The sequence below is a fragment of the Tinamus guttatus genome, unplaced genomic scaffold, assembly GCF_059628265.1.
Source record: "Tinamus guttatus ecotype Peru unplaced genomic scaffold, ASM5962826v1 Tinamus_guttatus_pri_ptg000311l, whole genome shotgun sequence".
Classification (NCBI taxonomy): domain Eukaryota; kingdom Metazoa; phylum Chordata; class Aves; order Tinamiformes; family Tinamidae; genus Tinamus; species Tinamus guttatus.
Genome location: NW_028288845.1, coordinates 3277106 through 3297846, shown reverse-complemented (window position 1 = coordinate 3297846; position 20741 = coordinate 3277106). Strand labels below are relative to the sequence as shown.

Below are 20741 nucleotides of genomic sequence, written 5' to 3'. Positions count from 1 at the left end.
TCATAGTCCAGATCCTATTCCTTGCTGTCAAGTAGATGGTAACAAAACAGTTTGAGCAGCTTTATCAATGAGCAGGCAGAGTAGGTAGAATTGACACCACTGCGTTAGGAGAAAGCACAATCGACAAGGATTTCCAGAAAAGCAGGAAAATCCTTCAAAAACGGAGCTTTTAAGCTACTGTTAGAGTGTGACACTAAGCTCTCCCACCTGCAACCTCCCACTCAAAATAAAGCTCTTGATGTTATAACTTTAGTTCAGCTGGAAATTTTCAGATCAATAGGTGGGATCCTCAGCGCAGCCCAACAGCTCTGTGCAGCCCTTTCGGGTTGTGTTTCTCGATTCTGCTGGGGAGAACGAGCCGCCGCCTGAGGAGGGCCGCGCACTCCGGCTGGCCTCCGCAAGAGGGCACAGCCAGCACGTTCTGAAAAAAGGTTAGAATTGCTCCTCGCCGTGGGTGCAGGCACCTGGCACAAACACCGCCACAGGCGGCTTTTACTTTCCTGAAGCCGCATTTCCCCTGCCCCGCCGGGCTCCTGTGCCAGGGATACGTGACCCAGCCGCACGGATCTCGCGGCGTGGCGTTCGTGCCGGGCCGGATTTGCTGCTGGTGCAACCAAAGCAGCCGCTGCATCACTCCAGGGGAGGCTGCAGCCCGGCCTGTGTCGTCATTCCCTGCCGACACGGAGCAATCCCGGGCTCTGTGATGCTGCCGGCAGCAGCAGCAGCTCCGCAGGGTGAGCCCACGCGCCCAGCTGCTGCCTGCACTAACACCTCCCCGCAGGGAATAACCTGAAGCCGCTTGCAAGGAAACCTGTAATCTCCATAGACAAGTTCCCAAGTTCAGATTGGGCAGTGCTGTTACATTGATATATTAGGATTTCTACCTTCGGAGTCAATAGCTCACACCAAAAGTGTCAAATTAATCTATAATCAATCTGTAGATAAAAAATTGCTTTACAGTCTAGTCAAACAAGTGCCTGACCAGTCAGTAACATGTAGTAAAAAACCACACATTTCTCCATGCTCTTCATGCTTCTCTCCAAAATGTTTGCAAAATAAGCACAGGAAAAGTTCTCATAACGGGCCTGGAACTGAGGATGTGGAGAGCCTAAGGAGGTGGTCAGGAAGTTTGCTGAGCTCCCTTCGGAGGAGCTGCACATTCAACACACAGCCCGGAGCGCTCGCTGTCCGGGACGTCACCTTCCCGCTGGGGACGGCTCTCCGGGCACAGGGCTTGGCGGTGCCAGCACCTCGAGTGCCAACGTTTGGGAACGACTGCATCAGCCTTTCTAGGTGCTGGCATAGGTGTGCGCAGAAAGGAGGGGTGCTGTCCAGGGCAGCTCAGAGGCGAAGTAAGCAGGATCTGATAGCTTCAGAATCCAAGCCCTGTCTTTCTCTCTCAGCTTTCATACTGTTTTCTTGGGAACCACTCCCACAGGTGGTGGAGTCACAGGATTAGTCATCCACAATCTCCTTTTGGTTTTGTTTATATATATATATATATGTTAGTGGGCACACATGCAGCAATGAGTTGGAAGCAAAGCAGTGGGGGAGCTTGGGCTGCTTGGGCACACAGGGCTGCAGGGGGAGATGCAGGTGTTGCTCAGCTCTCTTGGGACAGCGATAATCCATCTGATTTAGAAGGAAGACCAACACCCCTGGATAAGAGCAAATACCTAACTGGAAAAAAGAACACACTATAGGATACCAAAAATTGGGGGCCATTAATGTTTAGAACATTTGTGCTCCATTTGGCCTCAATCCCTTTATTTTAATCCACCTCATTAATCCTTTTTAATTATCCACTTTATTAAATCCACTGCTTACTGCGCAGGTACTATGCTCTTTTGTAATTAATAAACTGCACCAAACTAAGAGCAACATGATCCAGAGCATGCTGTGAAAGCGGAAAATGAGAAAGATGTAGCTAGTGTTTCAAAGGTCAGCTCTAAAGATACTTTTCGTAATGAATTGTACTCCTGAATCTGTGCTATTTATAACACGCTGGGATTGTGCTCAGTTAGTGAATGACAACTCAGGTTGGTGCCGTGGGCTTAAGGAGAGAGAAAGGGGAAGAAGGAGAAGCAGCAAGATGCAGAAATCAGTGGAGGATTAACGCTGGAAAGGATAGGCTAGTATATAATAATTACAACATAAAAAGGAAATGTTAGACATTTTTCACTATAATACACTAGGTGTAGTTGTATGTAAGCCTGGGAGTTTTTTGTTAACTGTTGTTACAATAACAGATATCACTAGTCAACATACCAAGGAAAATAATGAATTATTATAAATAATTAACATTACATTAAGTAAACCTCATGCTGCGGTGCATGACACTTGACTTTCTGGTAGATATTTTTGTTATTTTTTCCCCATTTTCACTGAAAATCTTTCTCCATTCCTGTCACCTCATGCACAGCAGAGCTACTGCAGTCCTTGTGCAAAGACAGGAGTGAGGCAAGGGGAGATGCAGGATTTCAAGTACCATGGGAGTCCTCCACCCTGTAGCGAAAAAGGAGCATTTAAGGGCACAAGCAGGGCACACAGCAGCAGGACAGAAGTGCAGCTAATAGGTGACAGGTTTGCACTCTCATATTGGCTCACAAAGCCTTAAAGCCACATCTATTTAACAACATGAAAATTCAAAAGCAGCGCAACAGCAGTCTTTGCTTTGGCCATACCAAGGGTCCCTCCTTTCAGCTTACTGACCATGAGTATCAGTTTGTGCTCTGGAAAACAGCCTCACTCAGCATTTCAGTTAGCCGTGCACATACAAACAGTGTTTTCCTTAGCTGTGCACTTTGCAAGTGAAGGTTCAGTAGCGCTGCCCTCACGGAGGACAAGCTGCACTTTGCTCTAGATGCGAGCACCGGCACTGCTGGCAGTGGTGACTTCTGGCCATGGAAAACACACGTGAAACAGGCAGGCTCCCCATATGCTATTCATGATCACAATGAAGCTAGTTTCATTAGAACAGCTATATTCAGATTTGCTGCTTTTCAGAAAAGCGTATTTTATCCCTAATCTTTCAAAAACAAGACCTTAGAAAAAAGAAAAAAAAAAAATACAACTGCACATTCTGGGAAGTGTTCTTAAAATATGAAATTAGCCATGTTAAGCATTTTTCAAATGATTTCAGATTGATTTTATTGCAGCTTTCTAAAACATAAACAGTACAAACTTGAAGATAAAGAGGGAAGAAACTTAGGAGCTCCTAGGAAAAGATAGGTTAAAGTTTTTATACAACCATGATCATGTCACTCACTTCCTTTACTGTATCTACCATATCTAGGTCGCCTAACCCTGAAGTATAAGTGTGGCTTTAAATACAATCATCACTTTTACATTCATTTCTTTATCTATTAAGGACGTATATTTATAAGTGTAACTGGCTCTAACTAGTTACACAAGAAGGAGAAAATGATGCAAGAATTCCTGTTTATCCGGTCTGAAAAGAATAGTGGGTAGAATGTCTAAAGACAAGTTAATCTCTTCAATTTTAGATCAAAGCGTTAGGCACACTCAGTTATTATGAAAGATGGTAATCACTGCAGTAGAAAGTTACCCATCAAGATGTTATTTTCAAAAGATTGATACAGACTTAAGAAAGGGTAAAAGATCGTGTAAATGAAAGGACCATGTTTTTACAACTGAATAGCAGCCTAGATGTTCTCCCAGGGAAACTGCAAGCATAAGCTACATGAGATGAAGTTAGATGAGGCTACAGCTTCTCTTTCTTTAACATCTACCCATTTAAAATAGTGCCAAATTCTGCCCCCTCTCACAGAGTCAGTGTAGTTCCACTGACAGTTGCTAGCATAGAATCAGATTTATTGAAATAAGGATAAAATAAATTTTAAAAACAGAGCAAACATGCTTAAATGTCTTTCTTTCAATAAGATTTCTTATTAAGAAAAGATTCAATCAAATTCAGCTCAAAGGTGTAAGTATGTAAAGAAAAAAACAGGAAAAAGAGCAAGAGACGGAGCTGAACAGTAAGGATTACCTCGAGCAAGAGCTCCTGAGATGGGTGTTTGCCTCTGCAAGGGGCTGAAGGAGGCGAGGCCACAGGTGCATCTCCCAACGCATCTCACATCAGGGTCACTTGTTAACAAGCAGCCCCTTGCAGACTTCAGTTAATTTATTTACTCCCTCAGAAAGGTGGTGGATGGTAGGAGGGCTGAGTGGGACCTCTTCTCTAACAGGATAAGTACATTAGGGTGCAAATGATGAAACTGGCCCATTCTCTAGCTAAAAGGCATAATTCCACTGGGGATCGTTGAAGAAGTTCAGAATATCTTACAGGGCTTTTGATATTTCAGACAAAATGATATCTTGTGAAAAGACTGAAGATATGAATAAAACAGGAGTATAATATAAGGAAATTTTTAAAAAGCTTTTTTTTTCATCTTTTTCTTTGAACTTTCAGTCAGAACAGACTAACATCTTTTGTTATTTACCTCATTAGTGCCTTCCTCGGTGTTTTCAGATTTTAGTCTGCGAAATATTCCAGGAGTGCCAGAAGAAACCGTGGTATATGCTGACCATGCCCTTCTAAATATAAACTCTCAGATTTAGAGAAATGCAGTGAGGCATCTTCATACCCTACCCTATGTGGGCTCCTCTCTGTGCCCTCCAAATGTCACTGGCTTCCCCTTGTCTACCACATAATAGTCACGTAATGCTAACCTTGATGCTCCGTGTATGAATAAGAGGCTATTTTGAGGTCATAAAAGCTTTAAATTGTAAGGCTCCCTGTACACTTTTCCACAGCTGGCTTGGGGACAGAATAATTAACTCAATGTAAGATGTATAGAGTCATCTTTATGAAAGCCAAATCTGTCCTCAGAGACCATTCTCTCCTGTGATGAGACAGCCCTGGAAAAAAAGAAAAGAAACAGATCGTTTGTAATTAGTTTTATTAATGCAGCCGCAAATGTTGTGTTGTTGTCACTTGGGAATGACATGAACTATGATCTCCAGAAGCTCAACAGTCACTGCGATCCTTTCTATCCAGACAAGAAGACCCAATTTATACCAGTGCAACACCACTGACAGGCTTGGGACAAACCAGAGCTGGATCCCCACACAGAGGCAGAGAAAACAACCCTTTTATATATCTAACACCACTTTTATTTATCTGTAACATACTGTTCACAGGTAAAGCCCTGAGGACAAAGAAAAAAAAAATTAGATTGCTACCATGGTTGTGTCGTCCCCAAAGAGTCTGGTTTGTATAAATGCCTCCAGGGCATCCTGCCTCCCGCCAGGTCTCTCTCCCTGAGCACGAGGTGGAGATCAGCTCCCTCTCCCCAGCGGGCACCGGCTTCACAACCTTTTTCGCCTTAGCCCGCCCCGGAGGCCGTTCGCCCGCTGTGCACTCAGCATGGCAGAGCAGAGCGCCCGGAGCTCAGCGTCCTGCTGCTTTCCAGGAGCCCATCCACCAGCTTCCCAATACCAAGGGATCAGGAGAAGAGGAGCCACTCACCACAAGCACTGCAGATCATAAAGCCTCCATCTCTCTAAATATTATCTTAAGACATAAATTGCAGGGTGCAATTTCTAGATCTTGGTCTTTCTGCAGTGCTGGCAGTGAGTGTCGTCACCAATAGGCAGGTGGTCAATAGCCACTGACGCTGTGACACAGTCCATAACCAGAGCAAATCCCACTTCCTCCACCCACCCTGTGCTGCCCCTGTGAAAACAGCCCTAGCAGGTCCTTCTGCCAGGCAGCCACGGCCACCCCAGCACCTCCTGTAGCTCTGGAGAGCCCCTGTGGAGCACTCCCTGGGGCCAGAGGGATGGATGCCACCAACAGCAGCGAGGGTCTAGAGACTGCCAGCAAGCCAGACCGTGTCCAGGGAGCCTGGCTGCTGCTGCTGCTGCTGCTGCTGCTGCAAGGACAGCAAGTTCCCAAGTAGCCGCTCTTGTTGTTGTTGTTGTTTAGACACCATCTGTTGCAACAGCTGCTGGTGGTTTTCCAACAGACACTTTAACACAGGTCTAAATCCAGGCTGTGGCCGGTCACCCACTTCTCCCTATCTAATCTTGAAGCGGGAGGTTGAAGACCGCAGTCACCCTGGGCTGCTTCCCAAGGCCGGCACTGGCAGGGCCTCCGTGTCAAACACCGTGCAGTGAGGCCAGCGGAGGCCGCGCACAGGAGGGCAGCGCCTCGTGCAAAGCAGCTTGTCTGTCCCTCGCCAAGGAGTGTCACACCACCCGTCACTCCCACCTACGGCCCTGCCCTCAGGAACGCGCGGCTGTTGCAGCCCAGGTAACCCATGACCTAAAAAATAGATGTTAGCTTGATTTTTTCCTCCTCCTCTTGACTTTTCGGCACTATTCAGTTGGCTTTATTTCTATAGCAGAATTCTCTGATCTCTAAGACAGTTTGGGTAATTTTTAAGAAGATTACAAGCCATGTCTTCAATCTGCCCTACTTAGGACAATTCCGTAAAAATCTGCATCTTTGCTATAATGAAAAATACATTGGCAATCAGTTTCAGCAGCACATATTTACTACACTTTTTTTTGGTACCAAATTTTAAAAACACATTTTTGATTACATTCAGATTTGTACGTTATCATGATCCACTACTGAATAGCATTTTTGTAAGTCTTTGGGCAGGGTGTCCAAGCTGTCCTGGGCTTCAGCTCGTGCCACAGCAGCATGTGTCGCACATGACAATGTGCTGAAGACATTTGCAAACCCAGTGCTAGCAGGTGTTTCCAGCCATCCATACGAACTGAAGACAAACAAAAGGGAAACATGTCAAGTCAGCAGAGGGCAATTCCTTAATCCATTTTCTAAGGTATTGGATAGGTATTTGCTATAGATGCAGATATTTTCTAATACAATCTAATTAGGACTCCTGCGTGAACCTGCAGCAGGTTCTTAGCTTTGTGTATCATCTCCATTGGACTCATAACCCATCAATAACCATTTGCTTATAACTCGTTAGTACACAGTAACGTGCTTACGGTGCTGTCCTCTGTATTTTTGCATTCTGATTATGTAACCACGCCGATTACATAAGCACACAGCCGATAAATGTAGGATTTGCCTAAGGATCAGCACAGAGCAACCCCGCCAGCCTGTGCCGGGGCCTCCCACCCGCGACGCCGCCGGCACCCACCGGGCCCGGGCACCCGCGGCACCGGGGCGCCCCTTAGCAATAAGTGCGGGACAGACAAAGCAGGAGCCGCGGGGCACAACGCGGGGGGACCCGCGCGTGTCCGCCCGGCCGCGCCGCTCCGAGCCGGGGACACCGAGCGGGGCGGAGCGGCGGGGACGGCCCGCGCCCACCCCCGCCCCGCCCCCGCCCCCGGCCCCGGCCGCGGCCCTCCCGGCGCGGCGCCCTCCGCTCCGCATCAATCATTAACGCCGGGCTCGGGTGTCCGGCGCCCGCGGAACACGAGACACGAGCGCGGCCGCCCCTGGGAAACCGAACCCGCGGCCGGTGCCTCCCCCCGGTTCGAGTTACCGCGATGCGGGGCTGCGGGGCGGGAGCAGCCGCGGCGGCTGCGGCGGCGCCGCCACTGCCGCTGCCGCAATGAGTGATGCTGCCGGCGGCGCCCGGGGCCACGGCGGCCCCTCCGCGGGCTCCGGCCCCGGCTCAGGCGGGCGGCCCCGCGGCCCCGCGGCGGGCGACGAGGCGGCGGCGGCGGCGCGTCCCGCCGCGCTGCTGCGCTGGGACGAGGTGCCCGAGGACTTCGTGGAGTGCTTCATCCTGTCGGGCTACCGGCGGCTGCACTGCTCGGCGCAGGAGTGCCTGGCCTCGGTGCTGCAGCCCACCAACGAGACGCTCAACTTCTGGACGCATTTCATCCCGCTGCTGCTCTTCCTCAGCCGCTTCGGGCGCCTGCTGCTGCTGCGGGGCGCCGGGGATGTGCCCTTCCACCACCCGGCCCTGCTGCCGCTCTGGTGCTACGCCTCGGGGGTGCTGCTCACCTTCGCCATGAGCTGCACGGCCCATGTCTTCAGCTGCCTCTCGCCGCGCCTCCGCGCCGCCTTCTTCTACCTGGACTACGCATCCATCAGCTACTACGGCTTCGCCAGCACTGTGGCCTATTCCTACTACCTGCTGCCCGGGCTGAGCCTGCTGGATGCGGGTGCCATGAGCCGCTACGTGCAGCAGCAGCTGGGCTGGCAGCTGGACTGCAGCGTGCCCATCGCAGCGTACCGCGCGCTCGTGCTGCCCGTGGCGCTGGCGCTGGCCGTGGGCTGCACGGCCGCGTGCTGCCGCAGCCGCGCCGCCTGCTGCGCCTACCCCTTCGCCGTGCGCACCTTCGTCTTCGCCATGCCGCTCAGCATGGCCTGCCCCATCATGCTGGAGAGCCTCCTCTTTGACCTGCGCGCCCGCAACCCCACGCTCTTCGTCTACTTCTACCGGCGCTACTGCTGGCTGCTGGTGGCCGCCTTCTTCAACGTCAGCAAGATCCCCGAGCGGATCCAGCCGGGGCTCTTCGACATTGTGGGCCACAGCCACCAGCTCTTCCACATCTTCACCTTCCTCAGCATCTACGACCAGGTGCACTACGTGGAGGATGGGCTGGCCACGTTCCTCAAGGCCACCCCGGCTGCCCCCACCTACCTGGGCACCGTGGGCTACATGCTGCTCCTGACGCTCTGCCTGGCTGTGGTGGTGCGCAGGTTCCTCAACGTCACAGACCTCAGCAAGCAGGACTAGCTGGCCCGGCCACCTCGGGCCACTCATCCTCAACCTGGCCCTTCCACGTCTTGGAAATGCTGCGAAACTGGGGCACGCACACCTGTGGAAAAGCCAGGTCCCTTCTGCGGAGGGCAGCCGAGAAAATGACGGTGGAGGAACTGCTCGTACTCGTTACAGTGCTAGGTTACCAGGGGAAGCAAGCAGCCGCTCACTGGTACGTTGCTGCTTAGGGTATAAGCTAAAATAATTTAGTTCTACTACTAGGAAAATTGCATGGACTGTGAATGCCACTTACTAATTTCAGAACAATTAGGTTAAAATCAGCTATGTGTGTGTGTGTATATATATATATATATATTTAAAAAAATCTGTAGCTGTATATTTACTAGCTACACAAATATATATGCATATATATATGCATGAAGACACACTAGTGCAATGATTACTCATAGACTTTTAATCAATTCCTGTGTGAAATTTCCTGGCAGATTATGCACTGACGTTCATCTTCCTCTGTGATACTGTAACAGGCCTTTGCAGTCACATACTGGATTTTAAATGCACACAAATTGACAGCTCTGTATCGTTTTCAAGGCCTTGCAGCCTTTTCAGCCAGGGAACATTATAGATTTTACAGAGAGAGAGAGAGAAAGAAAGAAAAAAAACAGCTGTGATTTATTACCAAATTGTCCACTGATGGAGACACTTTAATTAGACAGACAGCGAAGCTTGAGTGGTTGCTGCAGCCACTCAGATACTAAAAGAAGACATGAGGATATGTAAAGTCACTGAGCCAGAAAGGGGTCAAACTGGTCTGGGGGCTCAAGGGGAGGAGAAAGGCCCTGCTTAACAGCACATCTCTTTCCGCAGCTTGTCAGAATCATCTATCGCGTTAATGGGGTAGCTCAGGGGTCGGCCCCAGATCAGTCCTATAGCGCCGAAGTCGGAGCCCAGGTTTTCTATCAGCCCTGCTGAGCCCAGCAGGAGCTCTGTGGATGTAAAGAGAGGAGCTGATCCATGAGATTTCGTTCAGGTCTCTTAAGGAGTTGGGTGGAACTGACCTCTTCTGCTCATTAATTAGAGCAGTCCATCAGCATCTGCCATCCTCCAATTAATTGCAAAACAAGATACTGCTGAATGTGCAGTCGGGAGGCAGAGCCTGGCCCCGGGAATGCTGCATATTGGCACTTCCGCATGGTTCCCTGCCTTTCCCTGCTTTGCTTAGTTATGGTTGCAGCTGAGTGTTTTCCACTCCTCTCTCAGTAGGTTTCAGGGGGGTTCAAAGAGAAGAATTAGGAGGTATTTTCCAAAGCAGTATCTTTCTCCCATGACACACATCTCACACACAGCTGACTGCAGACTTACCTTACTCTCCATAGTAAGAGAAACTTCTGTAAGCTGTATGCAGATTTTAAACTGGTGCATTTGGATTTTGTCTGCCAGGATAAGTATGGAGTATGTGATAATACTACCCACAGGGATTACAGCTGGGAGTCCGGGTGAGGGACTGCTTGTATACTCTTCTTCAGGAATAAGGGTGGTACTTCCTTAGGGAACTCTGTGTCATGGCACACAACAACTTGGTGGCTCTCGAACTCAGTGTGTTTGTCCTTCTCGTGGAAATACTCTTCCACTTGTAGCTTTCCCATTTCCATGGACACAGCCTCCAAAGTCCAAACAAGTATTTTGGGTCCAGTTCCATAGTCTTTTATAAGAGAAACCCCACTTCCTTTCAGTAGGAGTCTAGGAAGGACTAGCGCTAGGGATTACAAGGTCATGTCCTTAATATAGGTCAGAATCACTACAGAAACTGATAACTGATATGTCCTGTACCAATGCCAGAGCCTCCATGTGGAAGTGTACAAGCTGAAAGAAAATTAGACCCACTTCGTTTTATCTTTTATCTCAAGCCACCCTAACTATCACAGTTTGGACCTTGTAGATACTCAGTGAATAATAAGGAAAGCCTAGCAAAAATACATATTATTTGTCAGCCACAGTGCTGCTAATATATCATTTGTGGTAGGGTCATTTATGGTCTCTTTAAGAGACTGTTTAAATAGAAAAAATAGCTGGTCCCAAACTGTGGTCTCTGAGTTATCACTGATGATCCATAAAAAAAACAGCATGGCCCTATGTGGCTGTCTGTGCTTTGCTTTTATTTGATAATCTTTACTTAAAAAAGTAAAGAAAACTATATGGTACTTATTCTCATTAACTTTTGACATAATTATGGAATTGCTTTACTCAGCTGCCAAGAAAGCAGAAAATGATCTGCAAATCTAGTAAAGGAAGTTGGTTCATGAGACTGTCATTCATTGAAATGTGCTTTTTATTCCGAGAAAAGCCTGGAAACTCACAGGAGAAAACAAATGGACCAAGACCTGCAGTAATTTCATGCCATGAACTACCCCAACTGCAAACAGAGGCCCACATCTCTGAGATGTGCTGTGTTCAAGTTAAAATAATAGAGGCATAATAGTGAGAACCTAATGACTCATCCAAATTTCAGAAAACTAATTATTTAGTTTGGAGATACCACTAGCATGCCCAACCAGCAATTAAGAACTAAGAAAGAAATCAAAAAAGCTGGGGGCAGCAGTTCTCAGCACTGGAAGACAGCTAAGAAACAAGCAACAGGAAAAGCCAAGTATTTACAAAATAAATAAATAAATAAAAAGCCTTTAAAAATACTGTACAAAGAATTCTAGTTGTGCTTGTCAGTCACAATGCAGAGGACATCCCAAGAGGCAATGTCAAAAAGGCCGTAGCTAACTTGTAAAAATACATTTGATATTTGCAGTTAGGCCACACAGGGTCGTCTATATATATCTCAATTACAGATAACAGTAAAAAGGCTGGATCGCAACCAGCTGCAATTTTACTGGAATCCTACTGCTGTTGGTAAGAGCTGCCTGTAAGCCTCAGCCACACTGCAGATTTGGTACCAGGATGTGATATTAAGAGTATTGCTTCATTTTAAGTGTTTCCATTTGGCAAAATGTTGAGGCATATGTATTGGCCTGAGTGCTTTGTGGAACTATACGTATGCTGGTTGCAAGCACTGCTCTCTGAGCCACTCACTGTACGCTGTATGTATCAGGAGTGAATGGGTGCAGGGAGATATGGTTAGTTTTTAAGAGTTCTTATTAATGTATGTTTGTCTGTTTGTTTAAAATGTGGCTACAAATTAAAAAGTTACAATGAATGTGGAGAATATCTGGGGAAATGCTACTTGAGTGTCTGTATTTATTCAGTGAAGGACTTGTGTGTAGCTAGTTGTTCTGTTTGCCACATTCAATAGCCAGTCTTCATAAATATAGACAGAACAAAGCTCATTTAAAAAGAGGTTAAAAGTGGAACAAGACATATGTAATTATAGTGCTTGAACTCGCTCTTGTAGAAGTGAACGTCAGCATTTGTGGCTTGCAAGGGAGCAGAATCCCTTTTTTGGTTTGAAAGTACCCAAGGATGAACATTCACAAGCACGTCCAGAGCCCGGGCAGCAGGTTGATCAGCAGAATGGAAATCTAGAAAATGAACTGTTTTTTTGCATGAATATCTACCATGATATTTTATTACGTGAATACCTGCCATAAGGTCTACAATGTGGTTAGGGAACAGAGGATTGCATAGCTCGTCTGGAAAATATAAAAGGCTTTGGGGCCTTTTGTGGTCAAATCTGGGATGGGATGGTATGAGCTAAAATGACCGGCCTGAAAATTCCTATGTGTTTTTTTCCCTTTGGCCAACACTGACCTTCAGACTGACATACCTATGCCACAGCGAGCAGGCTGACGGGGCTGGCTGGCAGTGCTGGGACACCGGGGACACTGGCGTCCCCTCTGCACCCGGCGTGTGCGGAGAGCTGCGGCAGCCGATCCTCCTGGCCTTGGGGCAAGTGTGGGTTGTGAGCTGGTCTTTGCGTGGAGGGACCGGCCCGCTCTGCAGTAACGCTCCCACGGCGGCACGCCGCAGCGTGTTCGTTTGAATGGCGCGAGCCGGGCTGTCTGTGCAGCTCTGGGCCCGTTTGCTGGCAAGACCCGGGTCTGCAGCCTGGAAACAAAGAAAAAGTTTCACTCTGCATGCTGCAATTGTAGAAATGTAGCAGTTAAGCTAGAAACACTTACTGCTTTTTGCTAGTATTATAGTTTTCCTTAGTTGTCCACGTGTCATGCTGATTGTTTGCTGAATCAAGCTACTATGTTATGTGTTTATTTTTTTTTTGTCAGCACTGACCCTGCAGAAGATGAGAGTGTGCAAGTTTTATTTTATGTTTAAGTAAACTCTCTGAGGCAGCACATTCATAAGGTATTATTGCACTTAACTCAGCTGATTACCATCCACATGCCTTACAGAAGCAAGTCATACCTGTAGTAATTGCCCAGATTGTATCGCTTTTCATTGCCTATGAGAGTTAAAATGACCAAGTGGCCTGTAACAAGCCGAGGAGTCAGGCACTCCTGGGATCTAATCCCTGCTTTGCCACTACCTGTTCCAGAGCAAGTCATTTCAGCCGTATTCATTTTGAATGAACTTAATTCATGGAAATCACTGGAATTGTATCGGGGTTGAATCTGACCCTCTGTGTTTCAGTTTCCTCATCTGTAAAATGGGGAGCATACACCTTACCTACCTCGCAGGGTTGCTCTGACGATTAGCTCATATTCGTAAAGCACTTAAAATGCAAAGACCCTTCTAGGTGCTAAGAAGTATTACTGAACTCCGGCAGAGAGAATGTCATATTTTCCATAGCTCACCTCCCAGAGAGGAGCACGAATGTTTCCAGATCGGGAAACCTGCGACAAACCCTCCTCTGTCACACTCAGGAGGTTCCTGTCCTGCGTCCTTTGAGGTCCATGGCAAAACTTCCCCTGGCTTCGGGAGAGGGCAGTCGAGTCCTAAGCAGGAGGAAGCAGGCTGACTAACTGCAGAAGTGTCAGGAGTAAAGAGAAAACACGAAGGAGTCTTAAGTACTTTTCAGAAATTCGCACAGGCATTTGTTTGCACTGACAGGCACCGTAACCCTGGCGTGAGGCCTGGTTGCTCATTTAGCCACGGATTGCACTTACGGCTCCTGTAAAACAACGGAACAGTATTACCCATCAATGGCTGTAAGACCAGGGCTATGTCTCAGCAGCCACTCTGAACTTCTTATCAGCATGGAAGGACCTTAAATAAACCAGACTTTTAAATAAATACGTGTAATCGCATTTGTGAACACAAACCTAGATTGATCAGCCAATCTTCTCTTTTCCCCTTCCACTTCCCAAAACCAACAACACTGAGCCAATCCTGTTCTTCAGCAAAAACTGAACTTAGCTCTTTTCATCACATGTTCTCTTCCTTTGCCGTGGAGCCCTGGCTAATCCGCCTGTTAACCCTCTCTGCCCTTCTCCTGCAGCAGTGGATATAAACAGCACCACTATCTAAAGAGCAATGCTTCTAAGAGCTTTTCTAGCTGGCATCACCAGTAAAGAAGGGGGAAAAAAAGGGAAAAAAAAAGACATGAAAGTGAGTGATTTGTTAAGTCAAAGCCTCAAACCGTTTGAAATAGGCCCTATCCAAATATATTCCCAGCTTCTGTTGCACACCTGTAAGTCAGGGCTGCACAACTACTATCATCCAAGTGACAGCAGAGACTTTTCCCTCTTCTGCTCAAGTGAGATGGAAGATGCTGAGGAAGAGTCACACACACTGAAAGATATAGACCTCCATTCAAAACCTTTCAAGTCCAACAAAATTAAATTATTTTCTCAATTTGCTTATCTCTTAATTTGCTTAATTTGCTCAATTCACTGAATTCACTAATTAACAACTGAGAAAGCAGAAGCAGCATTTTGCTCAAAATCCTCTCTAAGCAGAACACTTCTGCTTTCAGGGTGACTGCTTTGCGACTGGCCACACGCAGCATCTGCAGGCTCCTCATGTCGGGCTTCGCTGTATCAGGTGATTGCCTTCGGGTTTGCAGCTGGAGCTGGGGGTTAACAGTATGGGGAAGCAAACAACTTGCAGCAAGCCAAATCTTTCCGTCTACTAGAGATTCAAGCACGCTTTAGTAAAAGGTATCATATTTAAGGGTCTGTGCATGCAATGAGCAAAAAGTGTGAAATTTCTTGTCTGATTCTGTTGGGGTTTTATGGAATTTTCTCTTTGTAAACTTTTGGATGCTGACTAATGTATATGTAATGACTATGCATTTTTAGCAAAAAAAAGTGTGAGCTATAAATAAAGTTGTTTCTGAGTTCATTTTTGTAGAAACACATTTATAAAGTGTTTTTTTTCCAATTCTTAATATAAATTAGTGTGACACATGTATGCAACGTTAGATGTTTCTAGCATAATTACAGGAACTCCCAACTCTTGTGTAGGGTTGTTATTTTTGAAAACACTATATCACAGCAAAAAGACTGTGTATTGTCTTTTTAAGGAAATTAAACAGCATTATATTGCCTTTCAGTTTTCCAGCAACCCATGATAGAAATCATTTTACACTTTATAAATTCACAACTTCAATATGGTATAAGGAGGTCTCTGTCTCTGCCTACCATGATCACTGAAACATCCTGGAATTGGTAGCAACAGCTGTATCACAGCTACATACTGACTGCAAAAGAAAGACATTATTTGACATCAGTTTGGCAGAATGGGACTGTCCCAAGTGTCAGAATAAGTTTGTAAGTCTAGGTGTGCATTTAAATACTGTATTGAATGAAAACTGAAAAGTACTCCGTGATATGTAGTTACATGGATCGTCTGCTGTAAGTCATCTATCTCAAAATTCAGCAGGACACTATTAGTCCAGCATAATTACAGGCATCTCTTCATATTGTTAACAGGCTAAACACCTGGTACAGTCTTTTGCAATCTAGAGATTAGAGAATTTTGCATACAAACTGGTCTTCACACTCAAGGCTTGTTATCTATTCATAGGATGTATAGTATATACATGTATTCATATAGTAGGTTACAGTATGTATATATAGCCCATAGTAGGCCTGCATAGACAGCCATCAGTGACAAAGTGTAGGATCTTTTATTTGAGGTTGGTCAAATTCTTTCAAAAAATCTATGATTCTTCAGAGCTCCTCATATGGAAGGTTTCTTATTTGCACAGTTTGTACATCCTATTTGAAACATGGTAATGATTTCAAGTATTTGATGAGCTCAGCAAAATTTCCATTAGCATCTCAAAAATAAACAAATGCTTCAAAAAGATTGCACCCTGCACTTGTTTTATCAGTAGGTCCCAGATCAGGCTACCAGACTTCGGTGAGCTGAGGGAAACCTCACAAAACTTACTGAGTCAGTGAGGATAGCAGAATACTGAGCAGAATGGAAAACAGCAAAAGTCACTGCTGGGGCAGGTGATTCATTGAGGTTTGTACCTCATCCTTCAGCAGTGATTGCTCCATATTTTTTCTGATAACGAACTGGGAACCTGAAGGCAATCTACATTTTCTTATGATAACATCATTTCTCTGACAAATAGTCCTAAAAGTTAGGACAGTGTATCTGCAGAAGAGCAAAGGATCATTTGATATACAGCTTTGACGTTCAGATTTTATTCTGTCAATATGGTTGTAAGATAATGTATGGGTAGTAGAATCTATGAGTGGAGGTGAAGCTCATTTAAAAATGAAAAAAAATGGTAAAAAAAAAATCAAATCAGTGTCAGCACTAAGGCTAAATCTTGATTTAAACAATGAGAGCCTCTGGGGCCACTTGGCATCGTTGATTTTTTGTTTTTCATTCTGTATGCAGAGCTCTGCATGTCCAATCCCAGGGAAGGAATTCAATCACTAGTGCCCCATAATCTCAGTTTGCCCTGTTTGGTACCACATGGAGATACATCTCTGAGGTATTACCTGGATGACAACAAGCAGTAATATCAGAAGTACTCAGAAAAAAATAAATAAAGAGTGAAGGATAAGCAGGCCCTGGGAGGGCTTCTCCGATACACAGGCTTGCTCTCTTTAGTTATCCCAAGTTTAGCAAAGCTCATAAGCACATGCTTAACTTCAGTGTCCACACACACTTATCTTTGTTCATTCCCAGGGACAAACTTCCCCCTGTGTTTAAGTGTTGTACGAACCAGAGCCCTAATGAGCAGGCAGAGCCACAAAACGCTGCCAGGAGAGTTTTGGCACGGCACGAGGCAGCGTCCCACCGCCAACACCGAGGGCTCATCCAGGCTCCCCTTCCCTCCTCTGCCTGAGACCTCTGAAATATTCTCTTTCTGGATCCCGTTTCTAACATTTTGCTAAGAAACAAAGAGCAAAATAAATATGTAGAAAGAAATGCACTTAGTCATGAAATAAAATCGCAAAATTTCCCTCTGTGGCAATTACAGTAACAAAATATTGTTATCAGTTTGGAACGATAGCCAGATTTACTGAACATTAGAAACTGCGCTCACTAGCTAAGTGCTTTAAAATGATGGGTTTTTTTTTCTACAATGTTATTGTGTTAGACAGATGCAGAGATTCACAGAACGCAAATATCCTACGCAGAATACTCTTGTCCTCAGCAACAGAGCATGTTCCTTCAAACTATAAATATCCCTCTAAGAGAACTGTGCCAAATGCTTCAAGTATAGACATATCATGGCCAATTAAAATATATAAATAAAAAGAAGATTTAACTGATTTCAGCGAAACATAGGGAATCCAGCAAAAATATGAACGGAAAACTTGCTCAAGTGCAATATTTGGGTTGTATTATTAAGATGACATAAAGTCAAGACAAACTTTATCACTTGGCAGCAGTAATAGCTCAGAGGGAGTATGCAGCCAGTGTATGTTAGGATTTGCTGCCCCTGACAGTGCCAGTAATGACAAGGATGTAATGAATGGAATACCTGCATTACATATCGCACGTGATGAACATGCCTGCACTCAGAAACAAGGCTGAGTTACCCAATGGTAAATGTGTTCAGATCTCAATCATTTATGAAAAAGGTTTTACGCTGCTTGGTTGAAGTCTCTACCTGTTATCAATAGTACATTTTACAAATCTTCTTAGAATTCCTGTTCCTAGAATTCCTAGAATTTTACTTATTAAAGGAAAAAAAAAAAGAAAGAAAGAAAGAGAAGTGTCAGAGTTGACAAGATTTGCTGATTTTGCTGGCAAGGTGTTGCACAGATTTACACACGGCCAGTGAGCAGGACTGCAGAACATCGCAGAGCCGTCCCTGCTTTCCCCTCGAGCACCCCTGAGGCTGCCACGCGGCATTCGCAGAAGCCCCAGCGAGTTGGCCCAGGGAACCTGCCCCGGGCATCAGCTGTGGCTCAGGGCGCAAGCCTGCTCTACAGGTCACTGCGCCTGCCCCATGCCATATCAAAGGCAGTTTAAACATAAAACATGACATTTTTAACATACATGAGGAACATAAAATGCCTCGGCTCGTGCAGGTCCCTGTCCTGCCCCGTTGATGGCCTACGCGCACACCCGCAGCGGCATGGACCTCATGTGGCTTTCACCAGCAGGGATTTCAGCGCCGGCAGGGCCGCCAGGAGGAGCAAGCAGACCACTGGCCCGGGCGCCTGCGGCAAGGCCTACGGCTCCGTCAGGATCCCGCTTTCCGGAGGCGGCAGTGGCCGCGTCTCTCCCCTGGCGCACGCAGAGGCGAGCGGGCGACACTTGCCCAGCAGAGCAGCATGGCGCGCCGGGCGGCGTGGCGGCGGGCACGCTCGCCAGCAGCGCCTCGCTGCCCCAGCATCCTCCCTGGAGGGGATATCCAGCTCACGTAAGGGAGAAACTGGCAGATAGCTCGGCAGTCTGGCAAAAATACTGCCTTAGAGGCAGCTGCTCGGTGATATAATCCCTGAAGAAGAGGGAAGCTGTTTTGGAGGGGATGACGCTGCCCTCTTAGGCATTCCTGGGCTCAGACAGTGAGAGTGAGTCAGGCAGAGCTCAAGCGTGTGTCCTGCCGTGCTGACATTTTAAACACTGAAATAAGTTCATTTGATCTCTCTCCTTTACCACATACATACCTTAGTGGATCCAGATTAACAGGCATATTAGACTTACCTACCAGTTCAACATGAGTATGTGCTAAGCAGGCTGAGAACCCAAACGTGTGATATGCCAAACAGTTTGTGAAAGTATCCGCTTGTGCAGGATTTCATGGACCAGCACCTGGAGGCCTACAAAGAAAACTACATGCACGTCATGGCTCCAGAAATAGCTCCTTGCCACCCCACAACTTCCTAAAAGAAAAGCCCAGAAGCTGCACTGGTCCCTACCTCATGCCAAGGACTTTTTTATTCTGCCGCTCATTTTCCATCTGATCCACGTTAATACAGCCTAACTGCCACGTCTCTGGTTAATGTCAAGCAATGCGCATATATTTGATGCTACAGCTGCAGATCAATACGTGGAGCACTTCTCCCTGGTCAGCACTGCACCCATGCCGCAGCCCTGGGCTTGTCACCACTCCACGCAGCCCTGTCAGGTGGATGAGCCGCAAGGCTCACCTCCTGTGACGCTCTTAGGGACCCTCACGACGGTACAGCACGTTACCCTTTCTATCCTAGCGAAATGATACTTAGATTTTTGTTAAGAGAAGATAAATCTGTTTTATTTGGGCAGTCATCCTGACATTCTTCTCTGCTTGTCATACACCACTTGTTGCATTAGCATTGAAAAAGACTAAGTGGCTCTAAATCCCACTGGCAGGATGCTAAAAATGTAGAGACGTGCAATCATGTCTGTACATTGAGCCGAATCCATTAATGATATTGTAATTGATTTATCCTGACAACCTAGTGAAAACTGAATATACTTGTCTCATGTGGTCTTCTATACATAAAGTATAGGCAAAGTTTTCTTGGATGCTTCAGACGCACCACATAAATTAAATCTACACATAAGTTACTATATACAAAATATCCTTGAGAATGAAATGCAAAAGAATTTATTTTGGTAATGATAATGGTTCCTTGGATTACTTCTTAGGGATATCAGTCAGAGTTTCTTTGTCAACGAATTCCACAGTACTGAACATGACTGATTGATCTGCAAGTCACATCAATGAGGACGTGTTATCTCTGATAACAACTGCAAGGATTGGCTCTCATCTCAGGGTGTGAGAAATGTGCTGCAGTAAGAGTCCTATCTTTTATGCCCAGTGCCAAACATAATAGGTTTCTAATAATAGAATAGCTCCAATCTGTCCAGTTATTCCAACTCTGGATCTGCCACAGGAAGCATCTTATTAGATTATAGTTCATGTAGTAAGCAGTGACTTAATGCTCCTTTTAGCATCTTGGTAAAAACAGAAGGGTTTCACATGATAGACAGTTTTCTCAACTGCAACAGTCTCTTAGAAGGTTTAGCAGGATGGGTTTCAGTGAATTATTTACAGCACTGCTTACACAAATAATCACAGCACACACTAAACTCTCCGGTTTTTATAAGGCCTTTTATAAGTAGGAAGGATCACCACCAACAGAGCCTGCTGATGTAAAGTCCAAATTTCCAACTCCACTTATAACTGTGTCTACAAAAAAATTTAATTTATGATGAGAACTTAATGGATGAAGTGCATTACGATGTGATGGGGAAAATACAATTTTCCCCACATTGTCTCTTAACTCAAATAATTTTGTTCAAAATTACCATGTGCCTTAAATTTACTTGCCTGTATAGATCAGCCTCAGAAATATCAGTTTCTTCGGGACTAGTTGTTAACAAACAAAAATAAAACATTTTATGAGAAGCTGCTTCTCAGTTTTGACTACTGTGGATAATAAATATTTTAGCTCTAATTCTCTTGTCCAGGTGGTGTTATAGTGGAATTTTCTGACTAAAGTGAATATGACTAGTTGGAGGGTCTTTGGAACACCCCAGTTGGAGCTGCAGGCCGATTCCACGCTGACTTTCAGTAGGAATGTGGTGCTGCAAAAATACGTTAGCATGTAGTTTTTTGACCACCACAGTTGCCTCAGTCTCTCTTCACAGAGTATGTGATCTATTACCAGAGAAAAGGGCCTGAGACACTGATCTAATCTAGACAGGAAAGATGCCATCACATTCAGTAATTCTACATTTCCTTTCAATGAT

The 20741-nt window shown here is 45.9% G+C and overlaps 1 protein-coding gene across 1 annotated transcript; it reads left to right on the top strand.

Annotated features, from left to right (window-relative positions):
• Positions 1 to 7556: 7556 nt before the first annotated feature.
• On the top strand, positions 7557 to 9288 carry PAQR9 (progestin and adipoQ receptor family member 9). The gene has a single exon (XM_010219120.2). The coding sequence runs from the start codon at positions 7557 to 7559 to the stop codon at positions 8691 to 8693; it is 1137 nt and encodes a 378-aa protein (XP_010217422.2). The 3' UTR covers positions 8694 to 9288.
• The last annotated feature ends 11453 nt before the right edge of the window (positions 9289 to 20741 follow it).